The sequence below is a fragment of the Bombina bombina genome, chromosome 6, assembly GCF_027579735.1.
Source record: "Bombina bombina isolate aBomBom1 chromosome 6, aBomBom1.pri, whole genome shotgun sequence".
In the NCBI taxonomy this organism is placed as follows: Eukaryota; Metazoa; Chordata; class Amphibia; order Anura; family Bombinatoridae; genus Bombina; species Bombina bombina.
In genome coordinates, this window is record NC_069504.1 from 5,541,558 (window position 1) to 5,561,639 (window position 20,082).

The 20,082-nt window shown below is 43.6% G+C and overlaps 1 protein-coding gene across 1 annotated transcript in view; it reads left to right on the forward strand.

The window, feature by feature from the left end:
* LOC128664944 (uncharacterized) overlaps positions 1-1,713 on the forward strand; it is a 57,797-nt gene extending 56,084 nt beyond the window's left edge. Inside the window, exons 6-8 of the mRNA XM_053719735.1 lie at positions 173-228; positions 389-529; positions 1,399-1,713. Of these exons, the coding sequence (XP_053575710.1) occupies positions 173-228; positions 389-529; positions 1,399-1,547 (346 nt within the window). The 3' untranslated portion in view covers positions 1,548-1,713. The remainder of the gene's footprint in view (positions 1-172; positions 229-388; positions 530-1,398) is intronic.
* The last annotated feature ends 18,369 nt before the right edge of the window (positions 1,714-20,082 follow it).

Below are 20,082 nucleotides of genomic sequence, written 5' to 3' on the forward strand. Positions count from 1 at the left end.
TACAAATTAAATGCAGAGCTCCCAACTGGTCTGTGTTTTGTGGTGCAGTCCTGGTGTGGAGCTCTGTGTTGTTATCTTTTACAATTATTTCCCTTTTATATAAACTCATCAGGTTAATGACTAAGTATGTTATGACAAAATATCATTTTAATATTGTTTTTCCTGTTTTTAGAAAATCCAAACTTCCTGATGAGGAGCAACCAAACATCAGCCCCGTCATCAGGAAAGGTAACAGAACTTCCATGCTGTTTATACGAGGGGAAATGTAACTCATTAGTAAGGATGAAATATGGAAGGTTATAGGGGGAGACTGTATGGCACAAGACTAGGGGTTAGCACAATAGGCTAATACAAGAATATGTCATTTAATTTAATTTTTATTTTGAAGCTTCTCTGAAAAAGGAGAAGAAGATAAAAAAGAAAGGAAAGAAGGAGAAAAGGGAGGTGGAACAGAAGGGTGAAGATGAGGAGGAAATGAAGTTTGAGAAGGAGGTGAAGGTGCAGAAGACGGATGAAAAATCAGGGGAAGGTGAGAAAAGACAACAGAAAACAAACATAAATAAAAACAAAAATAATAATAAAGCACCTGGGAGAGAACAGGAAATAGAATAGTAGGAAATAGGAAACTGTGTAAAGGGGGTAATGAATAGATAAGGACATTAGTAAGAAAAACTAGTGAGAGGGTAAAAGAAAGAGAGAGGGCAGGTTAGACGTTATAATAAAGGTTGCTTTTGTTTAATGTAATATATAGGGATTATTGGGGCCTTGGGGCAAGTTATAAATATGTAAAAGAGCAACAAACATTAAAAGTACCATTAAATAGGGTGAATTGTAAAAGTTAACATTTTGAAAAGTGTCCCTTTGATAAAATCAATTATGTAGAACAAATTTTAGTTAAGACTGGAATAATCCTCACAATACTTAATGAATCACTCGAAATCCCCTCAACTAATAGTAAATAAAAAGTCTCACTTTACACACAATGGAGAATAAATGATATAAACCTAACCCTAGGTAGGCAATTCATTCTCATTAGTGTTATACTATGTTAATATAAAAGTAAGTAACACATTTTATATTTATATAGCTACAATCACAGTTAAGCTTTCGCATGGTGAATTGTACTGGTCTGGTAGAACTCACAGATATAGATGTCATATTGCTATCTGTATCAGAATAAAATACAAAACAGATTAAATGTGCTTTAACGCTGGTTAATATCAAACATAGCAATATCCCATGAGGGGATAAAAGGGTCATACAGCTATAAAATGATCATTTATATAACATGAATGCATAAATATGGGGAAAAATATTAAATTGCTATTTATAGTCCTCCATAACATACATAATGTTATAAGAGTAAGTACATTTTTAATTCTTTTTTTATTTCAATAGCTCAAATTGAAACCAAAGAGAAAGCAGTACAGACAGACGGCACACAAGAAGTAAAATGGAAACTTTTGGAGTTTTGGATCAATAAAGACCTAGAAGTACAGAGACGGCGAGAGGAAGAACTAAGGGAGGAGGAAGAGTTCTTTAGCTAAAGATACCAGAGCTACGTGTACCAGCCAGGGCTCTGCCTCTTCTGCCACTCCTGTGTGCCAATATGTCCCGCCCCTGAGAAACCATCTTGTATTGTCATCCTTCTTATCTCTACCTCTTATTGGGAATTCTCCATGGTTACTAATTAATAAAATTAGACCAAGTAAATTTAATGTGTCAACTTTCTTTTTTTTAACTTTATTTTATTTGTTTAATACTTAAAATGGTACATGGGTGTACAACAAGAAATGTATAGATCATTTATTAGTGCACATAGGATAATTTCTCAGGCTCTCAAGCTTTGAGTTGACAGAATTCTATTTTAAAAGAAAATAATTAACCTGTTAAAACACAAACAATAATAAATTTAAAAAAAGCAATCACCTAGATTTAGAGTTCTGCATTAGCCTTAAAAAGCAGCGTTAAGGGGTCCTAACGCTGATTTTTAGCACCCGCTGGTATCATGGGGGGTAGTTATCAAGCCGTCAACCTCAAATACGCTGGAATTCTGCAGCGTATTTGAGGCGAGGCTGATTTGCCTTAGTTATCAAGCCCTAGATACTGGCAAAAGTAGAATATAGTGACGTAAGCTTCGATCCGCCTGACTCAGTCCGACACAGATCGATTCTTACGTCACTCCAGATGTTCCGAACACAAGTGTGGCACAATCTGACTACTTTTGCTAGTTATCAAAAAACTAACAGGTACGCTCGGCACTTTTCCGGCCCAGCGTACCTGGTTTTCAATCCGCCGCCCTGGAAGCGGCGGTTCCCATAGGAATCAATGGGAGTCTGACCATAGCGAAAGTTCATGTTCGCTGCTGCCCGACATCCCATTGATTCCTATGGGAGCTGTCTACACCTAACACCCTAACATGTACCCCGAGTCTAAACACCCCTAATCTGTCCCCCTACACCGCCGCAACTAAATAAAGTTATTACCCGATAAACCGCCGCTCCCGGAGCCCACCGCAAGCTATAATAAATATGTTAACCCCTAAACCGCCACTCCCGGAGCCCACCGCCACTCTAATAAACTGTTTAACCCCTAAACCGCCGCTCCCAGACCCCGTCACAACCTATATTAAACTTATTAACCCCTAATCTGCCCCCCTACACCGTCGCAACCGATAATACATTTATTAACCCCTATCCTGCCCCCCTACACCGCCGCCACTGTAATAAAATTATTAACCCCTAAACCTAAGTCTAACACTAACCCTAACACCCCCCTAACTTAAATATTAATTAAATAAATCTAAATAATATTTCTATTATGAACTAAATGAATCCTATTTAAATCTAAATACTTACCTTTAAAATAAACCCTAAGATATCTACAATATAAATAATAATTATATTGTAGCTATCTTAGGATTTATTTTTATTTTACAGGCAACTTTCAATTTATTTTAACTAGGTACAATAGCTATTAAATAGTTATTAACTATTTAATTGCTACCTAGTAAAATAAAGAGAAATTAACCTGTAAAATAAAAACTAACTTAAGTTACAATTACACCTAACACACTACACTATCATTAAATATATTATTCCTATTTAAAACTAAATACTTACCTGTAAAATAAACCCTAAGATAGCTACAATATAATTAATAATTACATTGTAGCTATTTTAGGATTTATATTTATTTTACAGGTAACTTTGTATTTATTTTAGCTAGTTATAATAGTTATTAAATAGTTATTAACTATTTAATAACTACCTAGCTAAAAGAAATACAAAATTACCTGTAAAATAAATCCTAACCTAAGTTACAATTAAACCTAACACTACACTAGGATTAAATTAATTAAATTAATTAGCTACAAATAACTACAATTAAATACAATTAAATAAACTAACTAAAGTACAAAAAATAAAAAAAGCTAAGTTACAAAAAAATAAAATAAAATAAGTTACAAACATTTAAAAAATATTACAACAATTTTAAGCTACTTACACCTAATCTAAGCCCCCTAATAAAATAGCAAAGCCCCCCAAAATAAAAAAATTCCCTACCCTATTCTAAATTAAAAAGGTCAAAGCTCTTTTACCTTACCAGCCCTTAAAAGGGCCTTTTGCTGGGCATGCCCCAAAGAAAACAGCTCTTTTGCCTGTAAAAGAAAAATACAACCCCCCAAATTAAAACCTACCACCCACATACCCCTAATGTAACCCAAACCCCCCTTAAAAAAACCTAACACTACCCACCTGAAGATCATCCTACCTTGAGTCGTCTTCAGCCAACCGACCATCGATGGAACCGAAGAGGAGATCCGGAGCGGCAGAAATCATCATCCAAGGGGCGCTGAAGTGGGTTTTAATGTTGGGGGGTTGTATTTTTCTTTTACAGGCAAAAGAGCTGTTTTATTTGGGGCATGCCCCGCAAAAGGCCCTTTTAAGGGCTGGTAAGGCAAAAGAGCTGTTTACTTTTTAATGTAGAATAGCGTAGGGAATTTTTTTATTTTGGGGGGCTTTGTTATTTTATTAGGGGGCTTAGATTAGGTGTAAGTAGCTTAAAATTGTTGTAATATTTGTTAAATGTTTGTAAAAAAAAATTTTTATTTTTTGTAATTTAGCTTTTTTTATTTTTTTTATTTAGTTAGTTTATTTAATTGTAGTTATTTGTAGGTAATATAGTAAATTAATTTAATGATAGTGTAGTGTTAGGTTTAATTGTAACTTAGGTTAGGATTTATTTTACAGGTAATTTTGTATTTCTTTTAGCTAGGTAGTTATTAAATAGTTAATAACTATTTAATAACTATTCTAACTAGCTAAAATAAATACAAAGTTACCTGTAAAATAAATATAAATCCTAAAATAGCTACAATGTAATTATTAATTACATTGTAGCTATCTTAGGGTTTATTTTACAGGTAAGTATTTACTTTTAAATAGGAATAATTTATTTAAGTATAGTGTAGTGTTAGGTGTAATAGTAACTTAGGTTAGGATTTATTTTACAGGTAAATTTCTCTTTATTTTAACTAGGTAGCTATTAAATAGTTAATAACTATTTAATAGCTATTGTACCTGGTTAAAATAAATACAAAGTTACTTGTAAAATAAAAATAAATCCTAAGATAGCTACAATATAATTATTATTTATATTGTAGCTATATTAGGGTTTATTTTAAAGGTAAGTATTTAGTTTTAAATAGGATTAACTTAGGCCTAGATTTAGAGTTTGGCGGTAGCCGTGAAAACCAGCGTTAGAGGCTCCTAACGCTGGTTTTAGGCTACCGCCGGTATTTGGAGTCAGTCAGGAAAGGGTCTAACGCTCACTTTCCAGCCGCGACTTTTCCATACCGCAGATCCCCTTACGTCAATTGCGTATCCTATCTTTTCAATGGGATCTTTCTAACGCTGGTATTTAGAGTCTTGGCTGAAGTGAGCGTTAGAAATCTAACGACAAAACTCCAGTCACAGAAAAAAGTCAGTAGTTAAGAGCTTTCTGGGCTAACGCCGGTTCATAAAGCTCTTAACTACTGTGCTCTAAAGTACACTAACACCCATAAACTACCTATGTACCCCTAAACCGAGGTCCCCTCACATCACCGCCACTCGATTACATTTTTTTAACCCTTAATCTGCCGACCGCCACCTACGTTATACTTATGTATGCTGATCGGAACAGCCAATAGAATGCGAGCTCAATCTGATTGGCTGATTGAATCAGCCAATCGGATTGAACTTGATTCTGATTGGCTGATTCCATCAGCCAATCAGAATTTTCCTACCTTAATTCCGATTGGCTGATAGAATCCTATCAGCCAATCGGAATTCGAGGGACGCCATCTTGGATGACGTCCCTTAAAGGAACCGTCATTCGTCGGGAAGTCGTCGGAGAAGGATGGATCTGCGGTGGAGGTCTTCAAGATGGAGCCGGTCCTCATCGGATGAAGATAGAAGATGCCGCTTGGAAGAAGATGGTTGCCGGTCCGGATCTACTCTTCTTCCCGGATAGGATGAAGACTTTGGACCCTCTTCTGGACTTCTTCAGCCGTCGGATGATGGATGTCTAGCCCCCGCTTGGGCTTGGATGAAGATTTCGGAGCCTGGAACGATCGGTGATACCTGGCATGGTGAAGACAAGGTAGGAAGATCTTCAAGGGCTTAGTGTTAGGTTTATTTAAGGGGGGTTTGGGTTAGATTAGGGGTATGTGGGTGGTGGGTTGTAATGTTGGGGGGGGGGTATTGTATGTTTTTTTTTTTACAGGCAAAAGAGCTGAATTCTTTGGGGCATGCCCCACAATGGGTCCTGTTCAGGGCTGGTAAGGTAAAAGAGCTTTGAACTTTTGTAATTTAGAATAGGGTAGGGCATTTTTTTTATTTTGGGGGTCTTTGTTATTTTATTAGGGGGCTTAGAGTAGGTGTAATTAGTTTAAAATTGTTGTAATTTTTTTCTAATGTTTGTAAATATTTTTTTATTTTTTGTAACTTAGTTCTTTTTTATTTTTTGTACTTTAGTTAGTTTATTTAATTGTATTTATTTGTAGGAATTGTAGGAATTGTATTTAATTAATTTATTGATAGTGTAGTGCTAGGTTTTGTAACTTAGGTTAGGATTTATTTTACAGGTAATTTTGTAATTATTTTAACTATTTTAGCTATTAAATAGTTCTTAACTATTTAATAGCTATTGTACCTGGTTAAAATAAATACAAAGTTACCTGTAAAATAAATATTAATCCTAAAATAGCTACAATATAATTATAATTTATATTGTAGCTATATTAGGGTTTATTTTACAGGTAAGTATTTAGCTTTAAATAGGAATAATTTATTTAATAAGAGTTAATTTATTTCGTTAGATTTAAATTATATTTAATTTAGGGGGGTTTTAGGGTTAAAGTTAGACTTAGCTTTAGGGGTTAATAAATTTATTAGAGTAGCGGTGAGCTCCTGTCGGCAGATTAGGGGTTAATACTTGAAGTTAGGTGTTGGCAATGTTAGGGAGGGCAGATTAGGGGTTAATACTATTTATTATAGGGTTATTGAGGTGGGAGTGAGGCGGATTAGGGGTTAATACATTTATTATAGTAGCGCTCAGGTCCGGTCGGTAGATTAAGGGTTAATAAGTGTAGTTAGGTGGAGGCGACGTTGGGGGCGGCAGATTAGGGGTTAATAAATATAATATAGGGGTTGGCGATGTTAGGGCAGCAGATTAGGGGTACATAGGGATAATGTAGGTGGCGGGGGTGTACGGAGCGGCAGATTAGGGGTTAAAAATAATATGCAGGGGTCAGCGATAGCGGGGGCGGCAGACTAGGGGTTAATAAGTGTAAGGTTATACTCTCTTCTCTTCTGCCGGACTTTTGACCCTGGGGGCTTTCAGACACGACCCAACACAGTAACTTGCATACTCTGCCACTGGGTGCACATGGAGGAACATTCTTCTACGTGGCTATGGACTGCCTGTGCTTGGAGATGAAAGATGGAGCTTTAAGTAAAAGTAAGGCTAGCTTCACATTAGCCTTTTGTTCTCGGTGACCTAAATACATGCTGCCTTTGGTAGCCCTATCTAATACTGTAGTGACCACCTCGCCGGTGGCACCCACTTAAGAGTACACGGGATGTTCCGTACTACAGGTTTGGCTCAGCGACGGGAGGATCCTTATCGCCCAGAAGAGCAACTACGCATCCAGACCGAATGGGAATACCGTATGAAAGGCTAAAAAGAGCTACCCTTAAAGACCTGCTAGAACAACGGGGCCAACAAACCAGTAACCTCAGGAAGAGGGAGATTATTACAAGACTGACCGAGATGGACGGAGTATCAGGGCCCGAAGGAACCAATGAGCCCATCATATCAGACAGAACCCCCGAAGAAGCAAGCTTTCAAAATAAGACTGGCACATTATGGCCCCAACCCATCTGCGGAAATTATCGACCGGGTCATAGCAGCTGTGGAGGCCAACCTACTTCGCCAAAGCGGCGCTGCAGCAGCCCAAGTCACAGCAACCCCAGTGGAAAAGAGAAAAGTGCATTTTACAGCTTTTAAAAACTTCCTGGAAACAGAAGGAGAGATTGATGGGTACCTTGCGGATTTTGAGAGACAATGTGCACTACACCAGGTACCCGCAGAGGACTGGGTCACGATATTATCCGGAAAATTATCCGGCTGGGCCAGTGAGGCTTTTCGGGCCATTCCAGATGAGGAAGTTGGGGATTATAATACTGTAAAAGAGGCTCTGCTCTCCAGGTATGCGGTTACACCGGAGGCATACCGGAGGCGGTTCAGAGACACTGTTAAATTGGCTGATGATTCCTATGTTGAGTGGGCATGTAAGGTGCACCGCACAGCAACTCACTGGATGGCGGGGTGCCAAGCCGTATCCGGGGAAGAGGTGCTGCAGCTATTCCTGTTGGAACATTGCTTTGACAAGTTATCAGCAGGAGTTAGAGAGTGGGTTCGGGACCGTAAACCCTCCACCCTGCATGAAGCTGCTAGCCTGGCAGATGAGTATACGGATGCCCGCAAACTGGATACTGCTACCACTAAGCCCCCTGCTAGAGTGGAGTACAGACCCCCAGTCACCCCAGCAGCTGCCAGTTACCAACCCCCGGTGCACCGCTATACCACACCGCCTTCAGCCACGAACTACCCTCAGATAGCCCGGTTCACCTCACGGGATTACTCACAGCCTATTCGGTGCTTTGGATGTAAGCAACTAGGGCACAAAAGATCGGAGTGTCCCCTAAACACTGCGAACCAAGCACAGTCCTGGAGGAGACCCGCCAGCGGAATCCCACGTAACCCTCCGCCTGCTGCCCACTGCATAGAGGGGGAAGAATGCTGGGGCATCCTACATGAAGCAGACCCCGTGCAAGCTGTCCACCGGGATAACCGAAAACAGCACCGCCAACTGGTTAAAGTAAATGGGAAGGAGGTCAGTGGTATACGGGATACTGGCGCTACCATGACCTTGCTCCAAAAGAACTTGGTGTCCGAGAACCAGCACACCGGAGACACTGTGGCTGTGAGGGTGGCAGGGGGCACTGGCTTCCGCCTACCTGTTGCCCGGGTACATTTGGATTGGCGAGTGGGCGCTAGACATGTGAATGTGGGGGTCATCAAGGATTTACCAGCTGATGTTCTCCTTGGAAATGACTTCGCCCCCCTTGTTTCGGCCTACGCTCCCATGGGTCCCGCTGATGTTAACCCTGTGACTACCCGTGTCCAGACCCGTGCCGCCGAGACCGACCCACCTGCTGCTGAGACCCAGGTAAGACTCTCTTCCCCGACTTGTACCCTAGATCAGGCCCCCTTAGGCTGGGATACCCCAGAGACGTACGGGAGGGAAACCCGGGAGGATCCGACCCTTCAGAAGTACAGGGCTAGGGCAGATGCTGGAGAAGAGGGGGTAGATGGGGAACGTTATGAGTGGGTGGGGGATAGGCTATATAGAATCCCCAAACCTGCCCAGAAAAGTACTGCCCCTCCACAGAATCGGCAGCTGGTGGTGCCTGCGAAATACCGGCAAGAGATTCTGCGGATTGGGCACGATGTACCATTAGCTGGACATCTAGGGTCCCGCCGCACAGCTCATAGGATCACCCAAAATTTCTTCTGGCCCAATTTTAACCGAGATGTGCGGGTATATTGTAGTACTTGTGACACCTGTCAACGGGTGGGTAAGCGGGGGGATCACCCAAAAGCTAGGCTTATGACTATGCCTGTCATTGGGGAACCCTTTTCCCGCATAGCCGTTGACATTATGGGTCCACTGGCCAGGGCTAGTCCATCAGGTAAGAAGTATATTCTCACTGTGGTGGACTATGCCACTCGTTACCCAGAGGCAGTAGCACTGTCGAATATAGAGGCAGAGACAGTCGCTGACGCCCTGGTTAAGGTTTTTACTAGGGTCGGGTTCCCTAAGGAGATTCTCTCTGATCAGGGGACCCAGTTCACCGCTGTGCTCACCGCTGTGCTCACCCAGCAGCTGTGGAAGGTGTGCGGCATTAAACCATTGCTCAGTTCGCCTTATCACCCACAGACTAACGGTCTCTGCGAGCGCTTTAATGGCACCCTCAAGCAGATGCTGAGGACCTTTACTGACACTTGCAGAGACTGGGAACGATTCCTGCCTCATCTGCTATTTGCGTACAGAGAGGTGCCCCAGGAATCTACTGGGTTCTCTCCCTTTGAGTTACTCTATGGGAGAAGGGTCCGCGGCCCCCTGGATCTCATTAGAGGACACTGGGAGGGAGAGATAGAGCAGGAGGGGATCCCCATAGTGCCATATGTTCTGGAACTCCGGGACCGCATGGAGAAACTGTCCCTGATAGTAAGAGAGAATCTCCAGGTGGCCCAGGGGAGACAGAAGGGGTGGTACGATCGGGGTGCCCGGCAGCGGGTCTTCCAGGTTGGACAGAAAGTTTTGGTGCTCAAGCCTGTGAAGACAAACAAGATGCAAGCATCTTGGCAGGGCCCGTATAAGGTGTTATCTCAGGTGTGTGATACTACCTATATTATAGCCAGCTGTGCAGATGAAAGGATCCAGCGATCCTTTCATGTGAACATGCTGAAGGAGTATCAGGAGAGGCCAAAAGATGTCGCTGCAGTGTGTGCCCCTGCTACAGATGATCCAGAGAATTTACCCCTACCCGACTTATTAGAGAAGGACCCCCAGACTGACCTCACTAGTCTTGTGCAGCTAGGGGACCGGTTAAACCCTACCGAGAGGGTACAGGCAAGACAGCTCCTGTGGGAGAAGCAGGCGACGTTCTCCCAAGGGCCCGGCTACACTACTCTAGCTGTACATAAGGTAGAGACCCCTGGACAGAATCCCCTGCGACAGCCTCCCTACCTTATACCCGAAGCAGTCCGAGAAGCAATGCGGAAGGAGATACAGGAGATGGCTCGGATGGGAGTCATCGAGCACTCCGATAGTCCTTGGGCTTCACCTGTAGTCCTGGTACCTAAGAAAGATGGGACCACCCGGTTCTGTGTGGACTACAGGCGGCTCAATGAGAGGACCACCACTGACGCTTACCCAATGCCCCGGGTAGACGAATTACTAGACCGTATTGCTAGGGGACGCTATCTGACCACCATAGACCTGTGTAAAGGCTATTGGCAGATTCCCCTGGCCGAGGATGCTATCCCCAAGTCGGCATTCGTCACCCCATTCGGCCTGTACCAGTTTAAGGTCATGCCCTTTGGGATGAAGAATGCTCCGGCTACCTTCCAGCGTATGGTGGATAGACTCCTCGATGGCTTCCAGGAATTTGCTTGTGCATACCTGGATGACATTGCGGTTTAAAGTGAGTCCTGGGAAGAACACCTTATCCATGTAGGGGTGGTTCTGGACAAGATTCGGGCCGCTGGCCTGACCTTGAAACCAGACAAGTGCCATCTAGGTATGGCTGAAGTACAGTACTTGGGTCACCGAGTGGGGTGTGGGAGCCAGAGACCGGAGCCAGCCAAGGTAGAGGCTGTGGCTAACTGGCCCACACCTATCACTAAGGCCCAAGTGCTAGCCTTCCTGGGGACGGCCGGGTATTACCGACGTTTTGTCCCAGACTACAGTACTATCGCCAAGCCCCTGACTGACCTGACTAAAAAGAACCTCCCCAAACAGGTCCTGTGGTCTCCAGCTTGTGAAGCCGTGTTTCAGGCACTGAAGCAAGCTCTTGTGAATGCCCCTGTCTTGGCTGCCCCAGTCCCTAACAAACATTTTCTCATTCATACAGATGCTTCCATGTATGGACTGGGGGCTGTGCTGAGTCAAGTCGGGAAGGATGGAGGAGAGCACCCTGTCGCATACCTAAGCAGAAAGTTGTTACCTCGGGAAGTAGGTTATGCGGCAGTAGAGAAGGAATGTTTAGCCCTGGTCTGGGCACTGAAGAAGTTTGTGTTATTTTGGTAATTGTTCCCCGGACGTCTGAGAAGGTCACTGTTTTCCTCCAAGACTCATCATCCAAATATTGCCCCGGGAGAATTCCTAACAGTCTGGTGTCAGAAGTGGGATAAGACCAGGAGCCTTCGACAGGGTGAGTAATTTTGTCTATATATTGTGACTTGATTTCTGTGCCCTGTAGGAGGCCCATTAAGGTCGTTACCCAGTTAGTTGGGGAATTTTTTGTCTTTGGTAGAACCCAGGTGGGTAAAAAGTGTCTAGGGAGACATCCGCGGAATTTAAGGTTTAGGTTCAATTTGGCCCTCTGTAGTCTTGGTTGAGACCAGTACCTTATTGCTGCTATTTATGTTTTGTCTTGTCATTGTTATTTGCTGCTATATATGTTATATGTTTTGTCTTGTCGTTGCAACTCTATTATAAGTACATATACGCAGGTGTAAGACGCACCGTTTACCGTGTCGAAGGCCACCGCCTAATGATACGCGGATAAACAATAGCACGGTGACACCTGTATGGAATGTGCACTTTCGCTTCATATTGTAATTGTTCTGTTATTTGAGTCATATGTATCATGAAATTATTTGTCTTATATGTTGTGTACTACTCATATTGTATACTGTTTGTATTTTAATATTGCGATTCTATTATGAGGACATAGACACAACCCGTGTCCTGTGTTCACTATCGCTCACAATTTCTTATTGTATTTTCATTGTATATTTCATTGCTGCTACTCTATTATAAGGACATAAGGTTCATCCTGTGTCTACTATTGCATGAGCTAGTGGAGACAACAACTGACTTTAAGTACTAAGATACTCCGTCCTAACTAGCAGTTTTGAAGACTACACGTAACAGTGTATGAAACAGCTGTTGTTAGTGACGGATTAGTCGGAACTTGCCTGCATTAGACGCTAAATCCCTTTGATTGTGTGTGTGTGTAAAGGTATTACTGGTCAGGGGTCATGGGGACCGGTCAAAGTAAACAAGACCAAACTGCGGGAGAAACATGTAAACAATTTGTGGCTAGACAGGAGGATGTAGGTTGGGCAATGGTCATCCCATTTGTAGATGACGTAAGTGGCTGGACAGAGTATATAGATCCAAGAACTGCATTTCCAAGGGGTGGCTGTAATTGTAAATTTCATAAAGACATTAAGATGTTTGTGTTTGGGAAATGAAAAAGCATTTGATTTGTATACAGGAGATCCCGATTGGGACATGCAATACATGAGACAAGCTGCTGAGTATTGGTTAAAATATTGTGATGGGTATAAATCTAATGGCAATAATATACATAGTAAAATAGATAAATCTAAACTTGCTAGAATTATTTTCCGTCCTCCTCCAATAATCTATTCGAAAAATGTCCCAGATACAATGGCCACTGCGCCACTGGCTACGCCACTGCCATATGCGGGATTATATCCAAGTGTTACTAATTATAATGACGATGATATAATTGTGGCTTACAATACAACCAGAACACGTCCACCCTCTCTACCTAATGGAGATGTACAGGGGGCTGGGGCACCTGATGATGTAAACATCCAGGAGCCTCGTAGAGATAACCAAGGTCCTAATAATCACCAAGAACAGGCAGCAGGGATACAAAGTGCTGTAGTTACATCTAGTGGCCGAGTCAGTGCCCCTCCCGACAGATACGACCCCTCACATCCAAATGTAACTATGCCAGTCCATGGAATTCACACTCCCGAGTCTCCGGACGTCTCTGTCCACGGTAAGACCAACCAACAATTAATGCCTTGGGCACCACAACCAATACAAAAACACGAAGATGCAAACTGGGCAGACCCCCGCTGCATCTCCGGCATCAGTACCATAAGTACTGTGCCATATTTAATTGCTGGGGACCAAATGATTATCAAACCGCTCACGGCAGGTGAATTAAGTGATATTACTAGGGACTGCCCCGACCCGCTGCCTGTATCCTTCACCTTAAACGGTATTTACAGGGAGCCATGTATACACAAACTGACATTAAAATGATAATTGATAAATTGTACAATTACCATGAAAACGATGAATGGGATTGGACTAAAGTTCCTACAATACACACAAATGACACAAACACTTAAGTCACCTCATACAGTCTAGCTAACCCCGATGTTAGGGCAACCATGTGGACACAATTAGAAACTGAAATAAAATGCTGTAGTAAGACACAACAATCCATGAGTGCAGTTTTAGCATGCAAGCAGAAACCTGGCGAGGCAATTTTAGACTTTGCTAAAAAAAAAATTAAATGTTGGGCAGAGGAAGGAGGCTTATCCTCCGGGGATGGCATGGCTGTATTAAAGAATCAGACTATGTTAGGGTGTATGACACCTGCAGACAGCCTTTTGTTAAAACAACTCATACCCAATTGGCCCAAAATGACCTCAAAGGAATTATTGTCAGCTATTGAGTCCCGTCATGCTGCAGGATGTTTTGAAAGGGGTGTTAAGAGTGCATATGTCCAGGTTAATGATAACACACTTCCACGCAATAGGCAAAGAGGGGGCAGAATTAATCAGGACCACAGACGCAACATGTGTTTTAATTGTGGGGAAACAGGGCACTGGAAACACGAATGTCCCCATCCGCCCCGTAAGGGCAGGGATAACTTTTATCCCAGGGAAAACCACCGATCACACTCACACTCACCACCTAGACGTGACAACCGACCACCACAACACAGAATACAATGGCCATAGGGCTGCCCGGAGGGAGGCACCCTACTCTTACCCAAGGTTACATCGTATTACAATCGTGAGCCCTTCGTTACTCTTAACATAGAGGGCTCCGAATTACAATTCCTCGTAGATACGGGAGCGACTTGCTCCACTATCTCGGGCGAATTATACGATGGACCCTTGCGAGAGTCTAATCCCTCTGTGGGAATCACAGGTGTGCCCATTCCTACCTTCCGCACTCCACTCCTCACAGTCCAAATACCCGACTCTCCCAAAACCTTGTCCCACTCGTTCCACATTATCCGAGGTTGCCCCTTTAGTCTCCTTGGTCGAGACTTGATGGGTAAACTGGGAATAATGATGACAATATCACGGAACGGTGGCATGACGGTCAACATTGACCTCAGTGAATCAGGCGAATCGCCCGAGGAATCACTGTCGTCGGAGACGGCCATGTTGAGCAATCAGATATATCAGGTTACTGACCATGTCCGTAGCCTGTCTCCAACCACAGATTTTGACACTCTCTTTGACAGCGTTCCCCCTACCTTATGGTCAACGGGACCATATGATACGGGGACCATCGACTGCACCCCATATAGGGCAACGTTGCGTGAAGACTGCTCCCCAGTTTTCATCAAACAATACCCTATTAGTGACGACAAGCTGGAGGGCATAGGCCCCATGATTAAAGTATTTCTGGAGAAAGGTATTCTGAAACATACCGTCTCTCCGTATAATACGCCCATTAACCCCTTGCCTAAGCCGGCGGGTGGTTACCGTTTTATTCAAGACCTAAGGGCCTTGAATAAATTAATTATACCTCTCCCTCCCTTGGTCCCGGATGTGACCGCACTACTTACTGCCATTCCACACAATGCAGAATTTTTTTTCTACCATTGATTTGGCTAATGCTTTCTTCTCTATACTCGTTGATGCAGACACTCAGCAGTTGTTTGCATTCGTGTATAAAGGGGTTCAAATGACGTGGTCAAAGATGCCCCAAGGATTCACGGACAGTCCGGCCGCATTCGGCCTAGTCCTCAATACCATGCTCAAGGGCTGGACCAGCCCCTGTGGTTCCGTCCTTTTGCAATATGTTGATGACCTGTTATTGTGTAGTACTTCATACGAGGCAGGGGAAAAGGACCTAGTGGACCTTTTGTTGTTCCTCGCCCATGAAGGGCTCAAGGTGTCTAAACAGAAACTACAAATCTGCCAGCCACAAGTTGAGTACTTAGGCTTTGTCCTGTCCAAAGGCAAACGAGAACTCAGTGCAAAAAGAGTAAAAGCCCTCTCTAAACTGCCAAAGCCTGCCACTCCGAAAGAAATGCTGACCTTTCTTGGGATAATAAACTATTGTCGACAGTGGATACCAGACTGCTCCCACTACGACTCAATCCTCCGCACAATGAACTTGCCAGGTCCATCACCACATCCCCTGCCCTCGGCCTCCCTAACTACACAAAGCCTTTTCATTTGTACGCAAGGGAAAATTGTAAAACCATGGCGGCCGTCTGTGCCCAAGAGCATGGTAGTAATTCTTTCCGTCCTGTAGCCTTTTTATCTAAAAAGCTCCCAGTCCCTGTGCAGGGTATGCCTTCATGCCTGCGATCCCTCGCAGCGTGTGCCATGGCCGTTGAGATGTGCGAACCTATCACACTGGGACACCCGCTTGTTTTACATACCTCCCATCAGGTTCTGCACCTCCTTAACAATCTTCAAACGCAACACATGACTGCCCAGAGACTTAGTGGTTATGAAATACTGCTTACCAGTACTTCTGAGCTAACCATTAAGTACTGTGCAACTAACTCAGGCCCAGCGTCTATTCTCAAGGCCTTGTTATCCCCTGACGTACCACAATCTGACCTCCCCCTTCATGACTGTGTCGCACTCATTCACTCCAGCACAACACCACGCCCAGACCTCCGGGACACCTCTATTCCGGGGGTCCCTGACGTCTTTGTGGACGGCTCATGTAGCCGCCCAGATGACCACACGTACCTTGCAGGATATGCAGTGGTCCAGCTTCCCGACATTGTTATTGAATCAGCCCCTGTCATGCATAATTCTGCTCAGGCAGCTGAATTAATAGCTCTCACTCGAGCATGTGAACTTTTTGCTGATGCCTCCGTAAATATCTATACCGACTCCAGATATGCCTTTTGAGTGGTACATGATTTCGGCATGATTTGGAAACAAAGAGGTTTCAAGTCTGCCGACGGTAAAAGTATCAGTCACACCACACTTATCACAAAACTTTTACAAGCCATCCTGCTCCCAAAAGAAATAGCTGTAATACACTGTAGAGCACACACTAACCTTAACAATCCTGTTGCTAGGGGTAATGCATTAGCTGACACAGTAGCCAAACAGGCAGCCAAGCTCTCTCCATTGCAAGACAGTGTTTATCCCATGCTTGTGGCACCCTCTCTGGCCGATGATGTACTCACATCGTCACTACAGCAGTTTGCCACTGTCACTGATATCAAATACTGGGTCTCTCAGAAGCTCGAATTAAACCCCCAAGGGTTTTATTCGAAAGAGGGGAAAGGTGGGACAATTATTGGCATTCCTGAAACCAGTGCCCCCATTTTTATTTCACAAGCCCATGGTGTCAGTCACCTGAGCATCCATAACACTTTACAGTTAATCAAACCTTACTTCTGCATACAAAATCTACAGTTACATGTACAATCTTACATTAACCGTTGCTTCACTTGTCTGCAAACCAAACACAACAACAAACCTGCAAAACATGACCACCTAACACCACCATCCGCACCCTTCACTCACCTGCAGATAGATTTCACACACATACCTAAAACAGGAACCAAACAGTTTTACCTGTTGGTCATAGTTGACCAATTTTCTCGCTGGCCTGAGGCCTTTCCTACTACTAGGGAAGACGCAAAAACAGTAGTGAAACACCTTTGCACTGACGTCATTCCCAGATTTGGTTGCCCCCTGCAGATTAATTCAGACAACGGCCCAGCTTTTGTTAGTAAAGTATTGCAGGAATTGGTAGCTCACTTACAGATAAAATGGAAGTTTCACATAACATATCACCCCCAGAGCTCAGGGGTGGTAGAAAGGATGAACCGAACCATTAAGGAAAAACTCCTTAAGGCCACGGGAGGGAATTGGGTCAAATGGCAGGATCATTTACCTGCAATATTAGCTGAGGTACGGATGTCCCCAAGTAAATCCACTCAGCTGTCTCCTTTTGAGATTTTGATGGGTAGACCGTTCCCCAGCCCTTGGCACAGGAACCCACACATAGTCACTGGTGATTTAGATTTAATCAGGGAACGATATGTACATGAACTAATCTCTGTTTTGAATGGCAACTATGGTGATGTGGCCTCTCGTTTTCCTCTTCCCTCACAGGAACCAACTCACAACTTCAAGGTCGGAGACACAGTGTGCATCAGACAGCTGAATAAAGCAAAGAAGGGAGGCTTCCCATACGGTCCACCTACTGAAGTTGTGGCCATCACTTGTACTGCCATCCTCACAGCCCAGGAGCCCATCTGGATCCACGCATCTAGGGTAAAGCTCTGTCCAAAGAGGGGTGAAGCTGGCTGTCTAGTCCCTTCTGAAACATCTGTACCGCCAGTCCAGGACGTCTCAGAAAACAGTTGTGCCTAAAGAGGGGTGAAGTGTTCATAAAGTCCCTTCTGTAACACCTGTAGCATTCTCGACTGCCAGTCCAAAGAGGGGTGAAGTTGGTCGCACAGTCCCTTCTGTAACATCTATATCCACAGCACGCACCTGCAACAACATGATCGCCACTCAAGGGTCCCACTGCTTGGTGTACTACTACCTTCTCTCCTCCTTGCTCTTGATTGCAATACCAGGATGGATAATAGCCTCCTGCTATTATGAGACACCGGACGAACAATATGGCAGTGGCCCTGCTTGTAATTACTTCATCACTCCCTCTGATTCACCCTCGGAACAAAACACAACCAAGAACTCAACAACCCTGCCAACACCACATGTTCCAGCCCTCCGTAGAGCCCGAAGGTCAGCAGACCGGACCCCTTTCAGGGTGACCGAGCACCTACCCTCAAAAATGGCCATTACACAAACCACATCACCACTCTCCACGACCTTTTGGTACAATTCTTCAAATCTCCATGTTGCCACTTATTCCTTTGACTATTGTGACATTGTTCCATGCCCCGGGGATGTATCAACACAGTGTACCATTTACCAAGATAACCCTTCCAGGTCTGTCTATATGTGTATAGGGGAGGATAATGATAGGAGTAAGGATTGTAAATACTGGAATGCTGATGGGTGGGATGCAGATGCAGGCCTTAGATGGGCAACTAGTGTATTAACCGAGAAAGATAGAAATAGGAGATCCTTAATGGAAAGAATGACCCTTTCTAAGTCCGGAATTTGCCTTTCGGCAGGTAAACCCGGACAGAGTATGAAACTTACCTTGACTATTGAAAACCCCAGTCCAATTGATAGTGGCCCTTATATGCTCTCTTTTTGGGATAGAGGGGCCTTATCCGAAGTTTCCAGCTTCAAGATATGGTTAATTCCTCTGAATGGAACAAAATTGTCACTACAATGTATCAAACCTTTGGTCAAACCCTACGTAATACCCAGTTCCCATCTCAGGGCATGATTGCTATGGCTGATCCCTCACCGAGAGATACTATGGCCTTAGAAACAGGTTATTCAGACAAAAACCTTTGGTTAGAATGGATGGCCTTTTCGGCCAAGCAATATAATAGATCAAATTGTTATGTTTGTGGTAATGCCCGCCCCCATTTAGGTACTGTCCCCCTTAACATCCCTAGTAACGCTGAGTCCTGCTTTCTCAGCCTGTATACCAATACCATTGTTAATCAGTCAACCTGTATTGCCTGGAAGGAAAAATACCCCATCATTACTAAAACCCCACACCTCAGTGAGGGAATTACTATATATCCTGGTAACTACACTTGCTATAGGGGTAGAGGTAAAGGTAGATTCTTAGGTAACTTTACATCTGGGTACTGTTATAAGTATAGTAACCTCAACACCCATAACCACACTCAGTCGTTAGGTGACATATATTGGATTTGCGGGGATATGAAAATCTGCATTAGGCTAGAGGGACAATGGTCTGGGGAATGTGCTCTAGCAAACGTTATCATGCCTCTCCACATTTTAGGTGTAGATGACATACACATACACACTCACAGCACCTCCTTTCATCATACACGGCGACAGGCTAAGGCTATCCCAGGTAGTTTTGACCCCCATGTATACATAGACGCTATAGGGGTCCCAAGGGGGGTCCCAGATGAATTTAAGGCCCGTGACCAGGTCAAAGCTGGATTTGAATCCATCTTCCCCATCATAACTGCCAATAAAAATGTAGACTGGATAAACTATATATTTTATAATCAACAACGTTTTGTTAATTATACCAGAGATGCCCTTAAAGGCATTGCTGAACAACTCGGCCCAACCTCTTACATGACATTCCAAAACCGCATGGCCTTAGACATGCTTTTAGCAGAGAAAGGAGGGGTGTGTAAAGTCATTGATGATCAAACTGGTGGGTCTTGCTGTACATTTATACCAGATAACACAGGACCCACTGGAAAAGTAACGCTTGCTATTAAGAAATTGGAAGAATTATCCATTGAATTAAAGAAAAACTCAGGCATTGATAACCCCTGGGATAAATTCTTCACTGGTTTAGGCTTCCTAGAGTGGCTAAAAAATATTGGTACCTTTATTGTTTTCATTGCTCTGTTTATACTGTTCTGTTATTGTTGTTTTAAGATAATTGTTTTCTGCATTGCTAAACATACACGCCTGTCACCCCCAACTCCTATCTCCCAGTGTGCAGAATACCTGCAGGTTCTACCACACCAACCTAATAGAAATCGACAACATAGGAGATACCATCCTGCTAATACCACATACATTAATGTCCCATTCCATTCCAGACGC